Genomic DNA, 16,547 nt, shown 5'->3' with positions numbered 1-16,547 from the left:
CCCTTGACCAGGGGAGCCATTCTCTCAATTCAAGCACCACCCCTGCTACCTCTAGGAGGTGAGATGCCCAGGCCCCTGGACGGGTGTCTGAGGGAGAGCCGTGTTTCTGTGCAGGCCTATCAGCAACGAGGGGAAAGCAGGAGGGAACGGGACCGGTCAGCTCAGCCCTGGGGAAACCCATTACCTTCAGGTACCGTGCTAATATCTGGCATCCAGATACAGCTCTGAGCCTCATTCCTTTCTTTTTTTAAAATATTTTTTATTGATATCAGAGAAGGGAGAGGGAGAGAGAATAGAAACATCAATGATGAGAGCGAATCATGGATCAGCCGCCTCCTGCACGCCCCACACTGGGGATCGAGCCCACAACCCGGGCCTGTGCCCTGACCGGGAATGGAACTGTGACCTCCTGGTTCATAGGTTGACGCTCAACCCCTGAGCCACGTGGCCGGGCTGACCACGTTCCTGTCTTACTTGCTCCCTATTCCCCTCAGACCTGAGGCTGGTAGCGGGCCCAGCCCTGAGCATGGCCTCCCGGGCCCAGGAAAGTCACACTTGGCTGGGTCTGCAGCCGCTAAGGACTGGGACCCACGCGTGCTCTGGCTTTTGCTGAGGGTGTGGTGAGGACCCTCAGTGTTTAAGGGGGAAAGGAGCCCGACTACTCCCTTTTCCAAGAAAGTGTTTCCTCTCATCTTTCTCACTGCTCCTGAGTGGGTGGTGCTTTTGGGGGTCTTTTACAGGGCTGCCTGCTACAAGCTAGCATCTCCCAAGACGATCATCATCACCCAGAAACGTGGGAATTATGCCCGACCGGCATGGCTCAGTGGTTGAGTGATGACCTCGGAACCAGGTCAGGGCACTGTGGGCTTGATCCCCAGTGGTGAGCATGCAGGAGGCAGCTGATCAGTGACTCTCATAATTGATGTTTCCATTTCTCCCTTTTCCTTCCTCTCTGAAGTTAATAAAAATATATTTAGAAAGGAAAAGTGGGAATTGCACCAGGATCCCAAAGACGGTAAGTATTTTCTTCCTTTGAGGAGAGGAAGAGTATGGGACCCCTTTGCTGCACACCAGGCCACTGCCCCGCTGCCTCTGGGGCATCCAGCAGCTCTGAGGACACCCCATTCCCAACCTCAGAGCTCACCTCCCCTGTCCCCTCCCCCCTCCTCAGAGACCACACACACACGGCTGCTGCAGGGAACTTTAATACGGCACAAGCTGCCTCTCCGTCTTGGACTTACAGGTCAAAGAGGAAGGGCATCACACCTGTAAGAGAAGAAGAGTCAGAGGAGCCCGCCGCCCTGCAGGTGCTGCTCCGAGCCCGGAACCCTCACAGGTGGTCTTTCTCTGAGTGGGAGGAGCTCCTCAGACCTTTTCCTAGAGCAGAAGAGCCTCAGAATCTGCATCCTGGTGTCCAGCAGAGAAAAAGCCCCTTTTGCACACCATCTCTCATGCCAGGCCCGACACTGTGGCCGCCATGTCCCCAGGCTGCTGGCCTGTGAGTAGCACCAATGGCATCTGAGCTGTTTCCCCATCAACTCCCTGGACCCAAGTTCCACACTTGTGGGTGGGTCCCACCTAAGGCAGCACCCTCCCCCCACCCCATCTCAGACCTGCTATCCTCTCCCCTTCCTCCCATGGCGTGTTTCCTTCCTTGCACATCCAGCCTCGGGCCAGGATCTTCAGGCCTCCCCGCCCCCCCCCCCCCCCCCACACACACACACACCATGAGGCGGGGCCTCGCACCTGGCTGGCTCATGCACTGCTGGATCCTTTCCAGCTGCGCGGAGGACAAGGCCCGGGCCTCCTCCTCGAAGCGGCGGCGTCCCTCCTCCGTCAGCTTCCAGAGGCAGGCCCCGGCCTGCGTGCTGGCCCGCACTTTCTCGAAGCTGGCTCGGAAGCAGAGGTTGTGGCGGATGGTGTTCTTCCAGCCCTCGGGCGCCGTCCGGAAGAAGGGGAAATGCTGTCTGAGGACAGGGCCCCGTGAGGACAGGCTAGGCCCGCCCTGTCCTTGAGCATGTCTCCCCAGGGGCCAGGACCCTCAGCCCTCCCTCCAGGGGAAGGCTCTTTGCTGGTTGTGCCCGTGGCAAAACCTCCACTTGGTATATGGTGGGTACAGACCCTCATCTTTTAAATGAGGCCCTTTCCTGCCCCGACCCTAGGATCCCTAGCCTCCCTCGCTCTGAGAACTGAGGACCTTGACTTGCAACAGCAACGGAGTGTAAATTAGGCCAACCAACTCCTGGAGGAGGCACCCTGGTCAAGGAGGGATACCACTCGAGGATGAATATTCTGAGGCTCTTCTGCTCTAGGAAGAGGTCTGAGAGACCCCACACGTGTGTGTACATGACCACCAGAGCTCTCGGTGAGTCCCTTCTCAGTGATGTGCCCCGGGGTACGGGGAGCTGTGCCCAGCAGTACTGTCCACAGCGAAAGCATGGGGGAGACTGTTGCGGAACCCAGACTTTATACTAGATGATCTTTAGAGGGAGGTGGGAGAATTTGTCACCCAGGGGAATTTATGTTTTAAAGAACTAAGATGATACCTGGCCAGCGTGGCTCAGTGGTTGAGCATCGACCAGGAGGTCATGGTTCGATTCCTGGTCAGGGCACAGGCCCGGGTTGTGGGCTCGATCCCCAGTGTGGGGCGTGCAGGAGGCAGCCAGTCAATGATTCTCTCTCATCATTGATGTTTCTATCTCTCTCTCCCTCTCCCTTCCTCCCTCAGCAGCTCGGAGGGAGAATCAATAAAAATATATTTTTAAAAAAAGAACTAAGATGTAAAAAGAATCGAGTTTTCGAATGTGAGAGCGGATGGAGGTGGATGTCTTCCCTACATGTGATATGTGGACACACATCTAGGGACAACCCAGAACCAGGGCCTGGGGGAGGGGCTGGGAACACACCTGTCCTCTTGGGTCTGGCAGCAGCCGAGGGCTGGGTGGACTGGCAGGTTGCAGACCGGGGCCCCACCCCTCCCCCTCCTCACGCCCCGCACGGCACATACCGGGTGAAGCTGTAGATCTGCTGCACGTTGAGGCCGCAGGGGGGACTGTTTCTTAGTGCCAGTGCTATGAGGTGGAAGTAATGGAGGGGGGGCCGGGGCCAGGGCCTCCCCTCCTGGCTGGTGGCTTGCCGGAGCCTCCGACTCTGGAGGGGGGCCCTTTTGTGAGGGGACAGGAGAGCCACAGAGGAGCGGTCGTGCTGGTCCTTCGCCTCCTCTTCTGTGAGCTAGAGGAGTAGAGTAGGAACTGGTCCTGACTCCATGGCCTGTCCTCGGTGCAGTGGCAGGAAGGGGCCATGGTGCAGGCCATCATCTGGACTGGTCCCCAACCCAAGGGCACAGCTGGTTTCTGAGCCCATGAACCCTGTGGCCCCTGAACACCAGGACTCTGCGATGCATCATCCCTTTGCCCATCCCGCCTGCAACCCCAGAGACCCCCACCTCTGAGCTGCTGGGGGAAGAAGGGAGCTGCTTCCGAGGGGGAGACTGCTCCCTGGAGGACGCAGGCAGCAGCTCCACGGCATCGACCTTTGAGCAGTGGGCACAGTCTTCCTCTTTCGGGGGCAGCGGAGGGGAGGGGAGTATGCTGGTCAAGCCCTCCCCCTTCCTGGGCTGTGAGACCTCCAGCTTTCCAGGGGGAAACACGATGTTGGGGTTCACCCACATCCACAGGTTGGGCTCAGTGTCTGGACCTGTGCAGAGAGAAAGCAGTTTGGGCGCCTTAGCTCATGGCGTTGGAGGTCCACCCCAGGCCTTGGAGCCACCACACCAGAGCACTCACTCCCACACTCACCATCTTCATCAGGGGAGGGGCTTTTCCTCACAGGCAGTTGTGGTGGCTCAACCACACGGAGCCTGTATCTGGCAACTGGCAAAAGACAGACAGAAGAGGGTCAAAACGTCCCAGGACTTCCACTGTGGGCCCAGGGCCCTGGGCTCTGAGGCTTGTGGGCGGGGCCGTAACCCCTGCGTGGGGAGATGTGACCCCATATTCTACTAGTTTTTCCTTCCTTCTCGGACCTCATGCACCTGTGCGTTCTTCTCTTCTCACACTGTACACTGTCCCTGAAGGATCAGAGCGCCTGTGGCTTCAGTCACCTTCTATAAACTCAAATCTTTATCCAGACTTCTCTAGCTCTTTGTTTTAAAAAAATATTTTTAAATTGATTTCAGAGAGGAAGGGAGAGGGAGAGAGATAGAAACATCAATGATGAGAGAGAATCACTGATTGGCTGCCTCCTGGACGCCCCCCTTGGGATTGAGCCCGTAACTCCAGCATATGCCCTGACTGGAATCAAACCCAGGACCCTTCAGTCTGCAGGTGGACACTCAATCCACTGAGCCAAAACTGCTAGGTCTGAACATCATTTCTAAAACTAAACTCCAATTTATTTTTTATTTATTTATTTTTTAGAAGCTGTTTTTTAAAAAAATATATATTTTATTGATATTTTACAGAGAGGAAGGGAGAGGGATAGAGAGTTAGAAACATCGATCAGCTGCCTCTTGCACACTTCCTACTGGGGATGTGCCCACAACCAAGGTACATGCCCTTGACCGGAATCGAACCTGGGACCTTCCGTCCGTAGGCTGACGCTCTATCCACTGAGCCAAACCGGTTAGGGCTAAACTCCAATAAAACTAAACTCCATCTTCCTCCTGGATTCCTGTTTCAGCACGTGGCCCCCACCTCTTAACCAGCCTTTCAGGCCGGGTACTTGGAAATCGCTCTTGACTCTTCTCTGTCCCGGACAGCCACAGCAAATCAACGGTCAAGTCTGATCATCCTAGTCCAGGCCATAATCCAAATGGCCCGTTTATCAGTTTATCCTCTTTTCTTTAACTGATCGTATTACAGTTTGAATGATCGCCCAAACATGTGAACCCAATCTTGTCAGCCTGCGGTAAAGCTTTGAAATGGCTTTCCATTGCCTTCGGGCCAAATCTAAAGATACTCCTTGAGAATGTCCAACATTCCTCCCAGGCCCTCCACCATCTCCCACAGACCACACTCTCGATCCCAGGCCTTCCTACAAGCTGTTTCTTTAGCCAGAAACACTCTTCCTTCTTCCTGTTTGCACAGTTCATTGCTATTGTGGACGAAAGGAGCCACGTGCTAAGCTGACAGCTCAGGGGAGGCCTGCATGGCGGCCTTGCAAACTCAGAGACCTAAAGTCACCACAAAGGATGGTCTGAAATTACACTTGAACTAAAAGCAGTGATGGGGGGTAGTCACCTCCTAGGCCAGTATCTTCACTGACCAGGTCAACCTTTCCCTTAACTGAGCCTTTCTGTCTTTTTGCATCAATGATAACATATCCTTGAAATGTCTGGGTAACTCGTAACTTCCCTTTTTCCAGACCCCTTGGGGCACAACCTAATGTGCTGGGCGCCCAGCACTGTTATCATGTTAATTGTTGACTGTTAGCTATCCTTTACTTTTTATTCAATCACAGAGGTTTCCCACTTTCCTTTCTCCTGCCTCCCTAGTCTATTGCCAATGGATTTCATGTCACCCACCTTCCTCCCTCCTTTGATTGCAATGTGTAAATACAGGTGTAAGCCGCCTTCTCCGGAGCATGATCCCAATCCGTCAGATTCTGCTTCCCGGCAATTGTCGACAGTTTGGCTCAAATAAACTCACAAAATTCTTTCCAGGTTGGAATGTTTTCAGGTTGACACCATCGGGCTTCTCCACCGCTTCCCCGAACCACATGGGCCGGGCTCTGTTGTGCTAGATCCAATTGTCAGCCTGCCGCTCACCAGGCCTCAGCAGCATTCCTCTCAGCTAGCCACGCCTTCCTTGAAACAGTCACTTCCGGTGGGTGCTTTCCCAAGATCAGTCTCGGTTTGGATTTTCAATGGCCCCTTCCTTGGGTTTTGCTGGTTATCTCTCTTCTCTCCAATCTCTTTACAATGTGATGGCCCCAGGGCTCATCCTTGTTCCTTCTCTCTTACCTCTACACCAGACTTTCAAAATCCATACCTGCAGTCCATACCTCCAGAACTCCAGACATATAGTTACCTGCTTACTCAACATTTCTACTTGGATATGGAAAAAGCATTTCAGCTCAGCCTGTCCAGAACAGAATTCCTAGTTTCTTCCTAAACCTGTTCTACCGAAGCTTCTCTCAGTAGAAAGCAACTCCATTCTTCCACTTATTTAGCCAAACACTTGGGAGGAATCACCCTCTAACCTCTCGTACACCACACATCCCCTCTACCATAGACCTAGCTGGTTCTACCTTCTCATCACATCCTCTACTACCATCCTGGTGGCCCAGTCTAGCATCATCTATTGTTTGAATAACTATAATAGCTTTCCAGTAACTAGTCTCCTGGTTTCTAGGATCCTATAATTTGTTTTCTTTGTGTGTGTGTGTGTTAATCCTCACCTGAGGGTATTTTCCCATTGATTTTTTTTTTTTTAAAAAGTATTTTTAATGATTTCAAAGAAGAAGGGAGAGGGGGAGAGAGAAACATTAATGGTGAGAGAATCATTGATTGGCTGCCTCCTGCATGCCCCACACTGGGGATAGAGCCTGCAACCAGGGCATGTGCCCTGCCCGAGAATTGAACCCTCACCTCCTGGTTCATAGGTAGAAAGTCAACCACTGAGCCACACCAGCTGGGCTCCAGTGATTTTTAGAGAGTGGAAAGGAGGGGGAGAGATAGAGAGAAACATCGATGTGAGAGAGACACATCGAATGGTTGCTACCAGAGCTGGGAATCTAGCCTGTAACTGAGGTATGTGTCCTTGACCAGAATTGAACCCGGGACCCTTCAGTCTGTAGGCCAGTGCTCTATCTACTGAGCCAAACCAGCTAGGGCCTAGTTTCTTTATGTGTACAGTGTACCCACAGCACAGCAGCCACAGTGGTCTTTTCAGAATATAGATCATGCCAGATCAGCTACATGACTTGTGGAGCTCCTTGTTAAAAATTTAGTAAAAATCTCGACAGTGACAGCAGCGCATTGAAGTAAGTATAGTCATCCTATGCGACCACACAGGCCACACGCTCAGGAGCTGGTGACTGTCTCCTCAGCTCAAACCCTTCCAGACATGCCACCCCTCACTCAAAGTCAACCCAACGTCCTTAAAGAGGAAGGCAGCTCTTCCTCTCTCCATGCCACACCTGTGAGCCTCCTCTTCGTTTCCTTCACCCAGCAGCACAGGCCTCCTTACTGCTCCTCATACCCTCCAAGCACATTCCTTCCTAGTGGCTTTTGTACTGGCGATTCCTCCCGCCTGGGAAACTCCCTCTAAATGTGGTTCTCTTGGCTCCCTGTCTCACCTCCTTCCACTCGATGCTCAAATATTATGTTCCCAATGAAGCCCAACCTGGTGCCCTGTTTAAAACTGTAGCTGCCACCACCTCCCTGACCCCATTCCGGAGCCCTTCTTACCGTGTCCTTTCCCCTATCCCAGGCATCACCTCTTAACACACGAGTGAGCACATACCTATGGGCTGTCTGTTCCAGGGGAACGGAAGCTCCATGGCAGTGGTCTGTTTCTTTCATTATGGATCAGGAACTGTGCCTAGCAAATCGGAGGTGCTCGCTAAATATTTCTCGAATCAGTGACCACAGGGAACGGCCATCAGCATTGCTATATGGTGGCGAAGAGTTGGAGGCGATCTGGTCTCCTTACTCAAGTGCAGAGTGAGCATCTGCAGAGGGTAGGCTACTGCACAACAGTCACACACAGGGGACCAGGTCTAGTTAGCAACCTGAATAGCTCTCCAAAGAAATGTGATATCACCTGGCCCGCGTGGCTCAGCTATGAGCCAGGAGGTCACGGTTCAATTCCCCATCAGGGCACATGCCCGGGTTGTGGGCTCCATCCTCAGTGTGGGGCATGCAGGAGGCGGCTGATTCTCGCTCATCATTGATGCTTCTCTCTCTCTCCCTCTCCCTTCCTCTCTGAAATCAATAAAAATAGATTAAAAAAGAAACCCCTCTCTCTACCACATGAGGACACAGCAAGAAGAGGACCAGGACGAGCCTTCACAGAAAACAAAAAGAACACAAGGTGGTAAGGGGGAAACGATGAGCATTATGTAAATGAAGGTAACAAAGGAATGCTAAACAGCTGTTAAAGAGACGTCGCCTAACACCATCGCCTCGCTGGGCAAACACAGGGGCGGCCAGGGCAGGGCAGGTGGGGCGGTGACCGAGGGCAGCCGGTGAGTCCGAGTCCTTGGCCCCGACAGGTGGCCAGGGCTCACCGGGACGGGAGGTGGTCGCCTCAACTCCCTGCCCCCCGACGCCGGCCTGCCCTCGGCCAGTGGGGAGCCCTCTAAGCGCCAGACCGTGGGCCCCGGGCGGGGCCGTCCTCACCGTCCTCTCACGGGAGAAGCGTGGCCAACCCTGTGCGCCCGGGAGCAGGGCGAGGGGCGGCTTGGAAGGTCCCGTCGGGCGGGCCGAGCGCGGGCGCCCAGGGCGGGGCGGCTCCGGGCAGGGGGCCTCCAGCTAAGGGGGCGCGGCCCCCACCCCAGGCTGTGGTGGGCTCGCCCGACGGGCCCGCAGCGGGCCCCCTGGCCTGCCCCACCCCCGCCCACCCCCCGGACCCCCGCAGGCTCACGGTTCTGCTCGGCGGGGGGCAGGTGCGCGGTGGTGCCGGCCAGGAAGCACTCGTTGCCCATGTCCCAGTCCCGCAGCCCCGGGACCTGGCCGTGGAGGCCGGCCCAGAGGTCCAGGCGCTGCAGCCGCAGGTCCACCTTCGGAGCAGCCCGGCCCGTGGGCGCGAAGAGGCCGAGGCCCGCGCAGCCGCCTCCAATCCCGCGTGATTGGGTCGGGGCGGCTTCGGCCCGCGCCTCCGGACCCACCGCACCTGCGCTCGGGCCGCTGCGTTTGCACAAACCTCCCTCTGCTGAGTTCGTCTAAGAATGACTCCGAAACAGTATTAACTTCCTACAAGTTCCGGTTGGTTTTAAGGCTTATCCGAGATCGAGTCTGTAGAACATTGTGGAGATGGGATTAAATGGTGCTTTTTTAAATTTATGGATTTCAGAGAGGAAGGGAGTGGGAGAGAGAGAGAGAGAGAGAGAGAGAGAGAGAAACATCAATGATGAGAGGGAATCAGGGATCGGCTGCCTCCTGCAGGCCCCACACTGGGGATCCAGCCCACAACCCAGGCTGTGCCCTGACCGGAATTGAACCCTGACCTCCTGGTTCATAGGTCCACACTCAACCACTGAGCCACGCTGGCCAGGCTTAAATTTTGTTTTTAATAACTTAAAATTTATAGAAAAGTCCTAAGAATACTATAAAAACTCCTGTATACCTAAATATTATAATTTAGCAATTACACTACTGACATTTAATCACATTTAATTTTTTTTCTATATACATATATAGTATTTTTTCTGAGCTGTTTAAGAGTATTTGTAGCCCTAACCGGTTTGGCTCAGTGGATAGAGCGTCAGCCTTCGGACTCAAGGGTCCCAGGTTCAATTCCGGTCAAGGGCATGTACCTTGGTTGCGGGCACATCCTCAGTGGGGAGTGTGCAGGAGGCAGCTGATCGATGTTCCTCTCTCGTCGATGTTTCTGGCTCTCTATCTCTCTCCCTTCCTCTCTGTAAAAGATCAATAAAATATATTTTTAAAAAAAGAGTATTTGTAGACATCATGCCTCTTTACCATTAAAGACTTCAGTGTGTATTTCCTAAAAACAAGGATATTGGCTTACATAACCAGGAAATCAGAAATGAGAACATTGTTGCAATAATATCCTTTTCTTGTTGTTGTTAATCCTCACCCGAGGGTGTTTTTCCATTCATTTTTAGAGAGAGTGGAAGAGAGGGAAAGACAGAGAAAAAACGTCAATGTAAGAGAAACACATCGATTGGTTACCTCCTGTATGAGCCCCACCAGGGCCCGGGCCAGGGAGGAGTTTGCAACCAAGGTACGTGCCCTTGAGTGGAATCGAACCCAGGACCCTTTGGTCCGAAGGCCAACACTCTATCCATTGAGCAAACCAGCCAGGGCCCAATAACATTCTTTATATAAATTTGGTTTTGACCTGGCCGAGTAGCTCAGTTGGTTGAACTGTCCTCCCAATGCACCAAGGTTGCAGGTTCCATCCCAGGTCAGGGCACATACAGTAATGCAACCATTGAATGCATAAATAAATGAACAAATCTATGTCTTCCCTCCCTCCCTCCTTCCCTCCCTCCTTCCCTCCCTCTATTTCTATAAAAATCAATTGAGAAATTTGTTTTCTGGCCTGGCCGGTGTAGCTCAGTGGTTGAGCATTCACCTATGAACCAGGAAGCCACAGTTCGATTCCTGGTCAGGGGGTGGTGGTAGAATGCACAGGAGAATGATGAGCCAGCTCTGAGGGAGGAAAGTTTAACCTTTACTTTGCAGATCAGCTGGTCCAGGGGAATTCTGGATCCACAGCCTGAACTGAACTCATGGGGAGGCTCTGATCTATATATCTCCTCCTGTGGCGGCCCCTGAGGGTCCCCACAGCTCCACCCATTTCAGCTGTGGCAGGCCCTGGGGTGTCAGTCAGAGTGGGGGAGTAAGACTACAGTTTTAACCAGATACTGAACTAGGGTGCACCCCCCCACCCCCACCCCATTTTCCTTTTCAGGTGTGGCTCACTGGATAGAGCGTTGGCCTGCAGACCAAAGGGTCAGGTTCGATTCTGATCAAGGGCAGGTACCTCTGTTGCAGGCTCCTCCCCGGCCCTGGCCCTGGTCGACAAGCGTACAGGGGGCAACCAATGGATGTGTTTCTCTCACATCAATGTTTCTTTCTGTCTCTCCCTCTCTCTTCCACTCTCTCTAACATCAATGGGAAAATATCCTCCGGAGAGGATTAAAAAGATTTTTTTAAGTGAATGAGGTAACTGCTCTTTTCCCTCAGTTACCACACTGTCCTGCTCTTGTCTCTGTCCCCCAGGTTAAATGTCTGCTCCCTCCTTCTAGAGCAGTGATGGCGAACCTTTTGAGCTCGGCGTGTCAGCATTTTGAAAAACTCTAACTTAACTCTGGTGCCGTGTCACATATAGAAATTTTTTGATATTTGCAACCATAGTAAAACAAAGATTTATATTTTTGATATTTATTTTATATATTTAAATGCCATTTAACAAAGAAAAATCAACCAAAAAAATGAGTTCGCGTGTCACCTCTGACACATGTGTCATAGGTTCGCCATCACTGTTCTAGAGCCACTCCAGCCTCTTCTCCATTCCCCCACTTCCAGGACTGGTCTCCTCCTGGTGGCCCTCTGTCTCTCCCTAGTAAGAGCCTCCAATCGCTTCCCCTGTCCCTGCCAGCTGGCACCCGTGCCACCTACCCACAGGCCCTGTGGCCTCTCGGTCCCCTCATGGCCCACCAGCCAGGGCTGGGGGCTCGCTGCGGAGGGTGCACAGCCCCACAGCTAGGTGTGGGTCTGAGGTCTCTGACTCCTGAGTTCCCTCCTCTGGCCCCTTCCTGTCTCCTCAGGAGCTGAGCTACGGGGCAGAGAGGGGCCTGGAAGCGCCGGGCAGCCTAGACGCAGAATCTGTTGCCTCAGGCCAAAGTGGGGGCCACAGACGGAAACACGTGCAGCAGAGGCAGCAGCCAACTTAATTAATTTATTTTTTAAACATATTATTTATTTATTTATTTTTTAAATATATTTTTTAATTGATTTTTTACAGAGAGGAAGGGAGAGGGATAGAGAGCTAGAAACATCAATGAGAGAGAAACATCGATCAGCTGCCTCCTGCACACCCCCTACTGGAGATGTGCCCGCAACCAAGGTACATGCCCTTGACCGGAATCGAACCTGGGACCTTTCAGTCCGCAGGCCGACGCTCTATCCACTGAGCCAAACCGGTTACGGCTAAACATATTTTTTATTAATTTCAGAGAGGAAGGGAGAGGGAGAGAGAAATAGAAACATCAATGATGAGAGAGAATCATTGATCAGCTGCCTCCTGCAGGTCCCCTCCTGGGGATCGAGCCCACAACCCAGGCATGTGCCCCTGACCTGGAATCAAACCAGGACCTCCTGGTTCATAGATCGATGCTCAACCACTGAGTGACACCGGCCGGGCTTTATTTTTTAAAAAATATTTTTTATTGATTTTCAGAGAGAAAGGGGAAGAGAGAGAGAGAGAGAGAGAGAGAGAGAGAGTGAGAGAGAGAGAGAGAGAGGTGAGAGCAAAATATGGATCAGCTGCCTCATGTACACCCCCTGTTGGGGATCAAGCCCATAACTTGGGCATGTGCCCTGACCGGGACTTTGGGGCACAGGATGCCCAACCAACTGAGCCACTTTATTGTCGGAGCTCAGGGCACTGGGTGGGGGGCGGAATTGTTGTTGGAGGCAATTAAGGAAGTGAAAGGGGAGGAAACTCCATTCTGACAGGAGCAGGGTGAGGAAGAGGACAGGGAGAGCTGGGAAACGGAGGCCTGGAGACAAGGGGTGGAGCAAAGGGAGGAGGGCGAGGGGAGCTAAGGCACCACGGAGCCAGACCAGTGATGAGGACGGGGAACAGGCCGGCTTGTCAGGAGCAAAGGCCCAGCTCTGGACCGGAGAGCTGGCCAGTGCTGACCTACTGGCCGAGCCCCCTGTGCCCACTCGGCCTCCTCACTTCCGGGCGCCCAGTGCCAGGGCCACGATGAAGCCCACGACCAGCAGGAACATGGCGACGGACAGCAGCACCGTGATGACCACCATGCCCCCCGTGCGGGCCATCCCCAGCCCAATGGAGGCCCCCTTGCGTCCTGTGGGGGGAAGCCGGGAGGTCTGAGGGCGCTCAGCTTGCTGCCTCCTCCAGCCATTCCGCCAGGCGCCCTTTCATCTGCCTATTCATCCAGCATCCAACGGCCATCCAAGGATCCAGACATCCACCCAGTAACCGTCGAGGGAGCAACTCCTGCATCACTCACGTCACTCACGGAGGCTACAGAAATCAATCGCACCCGGTCCCCCCACAGAGAACCTTCAGTTCAGCAGGAAGATGAGTCCACACAGTGAAAATGTCCAGGGCTGGCCCTGGCTGGGTGGCTCAATTGGTTAGAGCGCTGCCCCAACACGCCAAGGGTGCGGGTTTGATCCCCAGTCAGGGCACATACAAGAAGCAACCAATGAGTGCATAAATCAGTGGAACAACAGATCAATGCCTCTCTCTCTCATCAATCAATTAAAAATAAATAAATAAATAAAATAAAATGCCCAGGGCTCGGTGCTAGGATAGAGGGGGGCAAAGGCGCTATGGGAGCCCCAGGGGGGCTGGCGGTGCTGGGAAGGGCCAGGGGCGTCTGCGGCTGGAGCTGAGAGGGAGTGGGTTACTCACGCGGAAGGGTGGACATGGGGACCTCTCGGCTGGACTCAGTGGCTGTCCCCTTCTGCACCCGGTAGGAGACGCTTTTGGGGGTGGAGGGTTAGGAGAGAAAGGAGAGAGGATCCTCAGGGAGCGTCTGGGACTTGGGAGAAGAGGGACATCAGCCAGGTCTCCCCAATTGCCTCCACGGTGCCTCCTCTGGGAGAGGCCTGTTCTTTTTTATTCTTTAAATATATTTTTATTGATTTCAGAGAGGAAGGGAGAGGGAGAGAGAAACATCCATAAGAGAGAATCACTGATTGGCTGGAGAGGCCCGTTCATGAGCCTTTAGCTATGCCCTCTTTCCCCAAGGTGACCACATCCCACCACGACCGCCACCTGCCAGGACCCGGCACCCCCTCGCTCCCCCGAGGGCCCAGGCCTGGACCTGGCACCTACTAGTATTTGGTTCCTGGCGCCAGGTTTGTCACCTGGTATGCCCTGAGCCGGGTGACCGTGAAGCCAGCCCCGCTGTCCACCACACTCACCAGCTCCCTTCGCCCACGGCAGGGGGGCACCACAAAGCCAGCTGTCACCACTGCGGGGAATCGGGGTGAAAGGCCGTCAGGCTGCTGGAGGCCCCGAGGAGAAGGGGCAGTTAACAGTGTGGGCCCAGCAGGGGGGTCGGTCGAGGGAAGGCGCGCGTGGGAGCAGGCATGCTGGGGGCGCTCTGGAAAGGGCCCGGGACGCCAGGGACAGGGGAGCAGACCTGTGCTGTCATTGGCTCTCCGGACCATCAGGGTGGCGTTCCCCCCTGTGAGGTGGCAGGGCGGCAGGGCAACCAGCAGGCTCTCCGCTAGCGCCGGGGACAGCAGGCCGGAGAGGCTTGAGATGTTGAAGACTGCTGAGGGGCCAGGAGGAAGTTAGGTGGCCCCCCCACTGTCAGACCTGCCCGCCCCCCTTAGTTGCCTCTCCCACCCTGCGGGCCATTGGCAGAACACGGACCTTTGCTGGTCCGACCGCCAGGTGGCAGGCGTGGGCTGCAGAAGCTGGGTACCCTACAAACCTGCAGATCCAGTGGGCCCAGCCTCACCCCTACCAGCCTCGGACCCTTCCCAAGGCCGCTCAGCCTCCTGGGCCAGGACAAGGACAGGAGTGTGCACTGGGCTCAGTGGCCGATGGCTTCAATGACCGATGACCAGTCACTGCCATCGCCAGTCCCCACCCCCGACTGACCAGGTGAGCCCCCCTTTCTGAGTCTGGAAGGCACAGGGGGGCACCGCCCCCGTCCAGGCCCAGCCCCCCTCCCCCCAAATGGCAGAGACCTGCAGCCCCCGGGTCCAGGACAACCATCAGGACCAGGGTCAAGGGCAAGGTCCGGCTGGGTAGCAGGGATGCCATAGCTGGGCCGGGAGCTGGAATGGATGCTGGCGGCTGGGGCTTCCGGAGGCAAGTGATGCCTTGCCCCTGGGGCTGCCGGTTTTGTCCTGGGGCGGGAGGGGCTGGACAGGAATCTTGTCCAACCTGCCCCTTGGGCTTTCCAGCCTGGGGGGCGGTGGGGGGGCAGACAGGTTTTTCAGGATGGGGAGTGGCCCTCAGGCCCAGAGTAAGCATCTTGGTGGCTTAGTCAGCTGCAGAGGGGGTGGTGGTGGTAACTAAGGTGGGGGGAGGGGTGGAAATCCCCCCTTCTTCTGGGCCCCACACCTGGAAGGGCACCCATGGTTTTGCTGCCTGTGCGTCTGGAGCCCAGCCTGCGGAGGACGGCTCCCCTCGTCTTGGGAGGTCTCTGAGGGCAGCGAGCTCTGGGGGTGCCCTGGGCTCAGGAAGAGGGGAGCAACTCCCAGGGCTCCTGGCAGGCCTTGGCTGGGCAAGAATGGAGGCTGGTCGTGGGCCGCAGCGCCAAGGGCTCTAATTCTGGCCCGGCCAGCCTGGGTCAGTGGTTGAGCGTCAACCTATGAACCAGGAGGTCACAGTTCGATTCCCGGTCAGGACACGGGCCCAGGTTGCAGGCTGGATCCCCAGTGGGGGGCGTGCAGGAGGCAGCCCATCCATGATTCTCTCATCATTGATGTTTCTATCTCTCTCTCCCTCTCCCTTCCTCTCTGAAATCAATAAAAACATATTCTACAAAAGGGGGCTCTAATTCTGAGTGTTCCCTGCGGCCCAGGTCTTGCTGTGGGAGCGTATAGGGAGGTGATGCTGGGAGTGTAAGGGGAGGGGAGCAGGGGGCGCCAGGGAAGGCTTCGGAGAGCCCAGTCCCCCGGGCGGCGTGGACATGGGCAGCCATGCTCAGCAGCCTTGTTGAACTGTTTGAGAAGAAACAAGACAAAGAGACCTGGTAAGAGAAAATGAAGACGAGTCGCCCCTCTGGCTGCACCCGGACCCCTGAGGATGGAGCCCGCAACTTGGGCATGCGCCCTGGCTGGGAATCGAACCGTGACCTTCTGGCTCATAGGTCGATGCTGAGGGGGACAGAATGGTGAGCAGAGGGGAGCATTTGTCCTCCCGCGTCCTGGACAGTGGGGGGCACTAGCTCCCCTTTGTAGACGTGGAAACTGTGGACACTGTCAGAGGGGACGGAGACACCCACAGAAGCTGATGTGTCTGTCTATCCTCGCCTGAGGGTATGTTCTTATTGATTTTAGAGAGAGAAAGGGAGAAGGAGAGAAGGAGAAACATCGATGCCAGAGAGAAACATTGAGCAGTTGCCTCCCCTACTCGCCCTGACCAGGGATGGAACCTGCCACCGGGGGATGTGTCCTGACTGGGAATCAAACCGGCAACCTTTTGGTCTGTGGGACAACACTGCAACCCACGGAGCCAGGGCTTTCTGTATGTCCTTTTGCTGCATGAACCCTTCTGTCTCTCCCAGTCCCAGTGCGGGTCGGGGTCCTGGCAGGAAAGCGAGGGACGGTGGGCTGTGCCCTTACTCCTGTGGTGGGGGGGGAGGGGCACAGCCTGGGGTGCAAGCAAGGGTGACAGTGAAGAGTGGGTCGGGGGACCTCAGACCAGTGCTTCTCCAAATTTAATGTGCATCTGCTCCAGGCATTTAAAAAATATATATTTTTTTATTGATTTCAGAGAGGAAGGGAGAGGGAGGGAGAGAGAAACATCAATGATGAGAGAGAATCATTGGTCGGCTGCCTCCTACACACCCCACAATGGGGATGGAGCCCACAACCCGGTCATGTGCCCTGACTGGGAATCGAACCGTGACCTTCTGGCTCATAGGTCGATGCTCAACCACTGAGCAACACTGGCCGGGCAGGCCTTTTG

At 54.9% G+C, this 16,547-nt stretch overlaps 2 protein-coding genes across 2 annotated transcripts; both read right to left on the bottom strand.

Moving 5' to 3' along the window:
* Nucleotides 1–992: 992 nt before the first annotated feature.
* FOXR1 (forkhead box R1) lies at nt 993–8,664 on the bottom strand. Its single transcript, XM_023747197.1, has 6 exons — nt 8,589–8,664; nt 3,798–3,872; nt 3,446–3,696; nt 3,008–3,231; nt 1,747–1,967; nt 993–1,266 (listed from the first exon to the last, which is right to left on the bottom strand). Exons 1-6 carry the CDS (start codon nt 8,647–8,649, stop codon nt 1,238–1,240), a joined length of 861 nt encoding a protein of 286 aa, XP_023602965.1. The 5' UTR covers nt 8,650–8,664; the 3' UTR covers nt 993–1,237.
* Nucleotides 8,665–12,590: 3,926 nt separating this feature from the next.
* On the bottom strand, nt 12,591–14,720 carry UPK2 (uroplakin 2). The gene is made up of 5 exons (XM_006106349.2): nt 14,597–14,720; nt 14,041–14,172; nt 13,731–13,869; nt 13,305–13,375; nt 12,591–12,732 (listed from the first exon to the last, which is right to left on the bottom strand). Exons 1-5 carry the CDS (start codon nt 14,670–14,672, stop codon nt 12,596–12,598), a joined length of 555 nt encoding a protein of 184 aa, XP_006106411.1. The 5' UTR covers nt 14,673–14,720; the 3' UTR covers nt 12,591–12,595.
* Nucleotides 14,721–16,547: the final 1,827 nt, after the last annotated feature.

The sequence above is a fragment of the Myotis lucifugus genome, unplaced genomic scaffold (assembly GCF_000147115.1).
Source record: "Myotis lucifugus unplaced genomic scaffold, Myoluc2.0 scaffold_811, whole genome shotgun sequence".
NCBI lineage: Eukaryota > Metazoa > Chordata > Mammalia > Chiroptera > Vespertilionidae > Myotis > Myotis lucifugus.
Note: the sequence above shows the minus strand (reverse complement) of the source record. Positions and strands in the feature narration are given on the sequence as shown.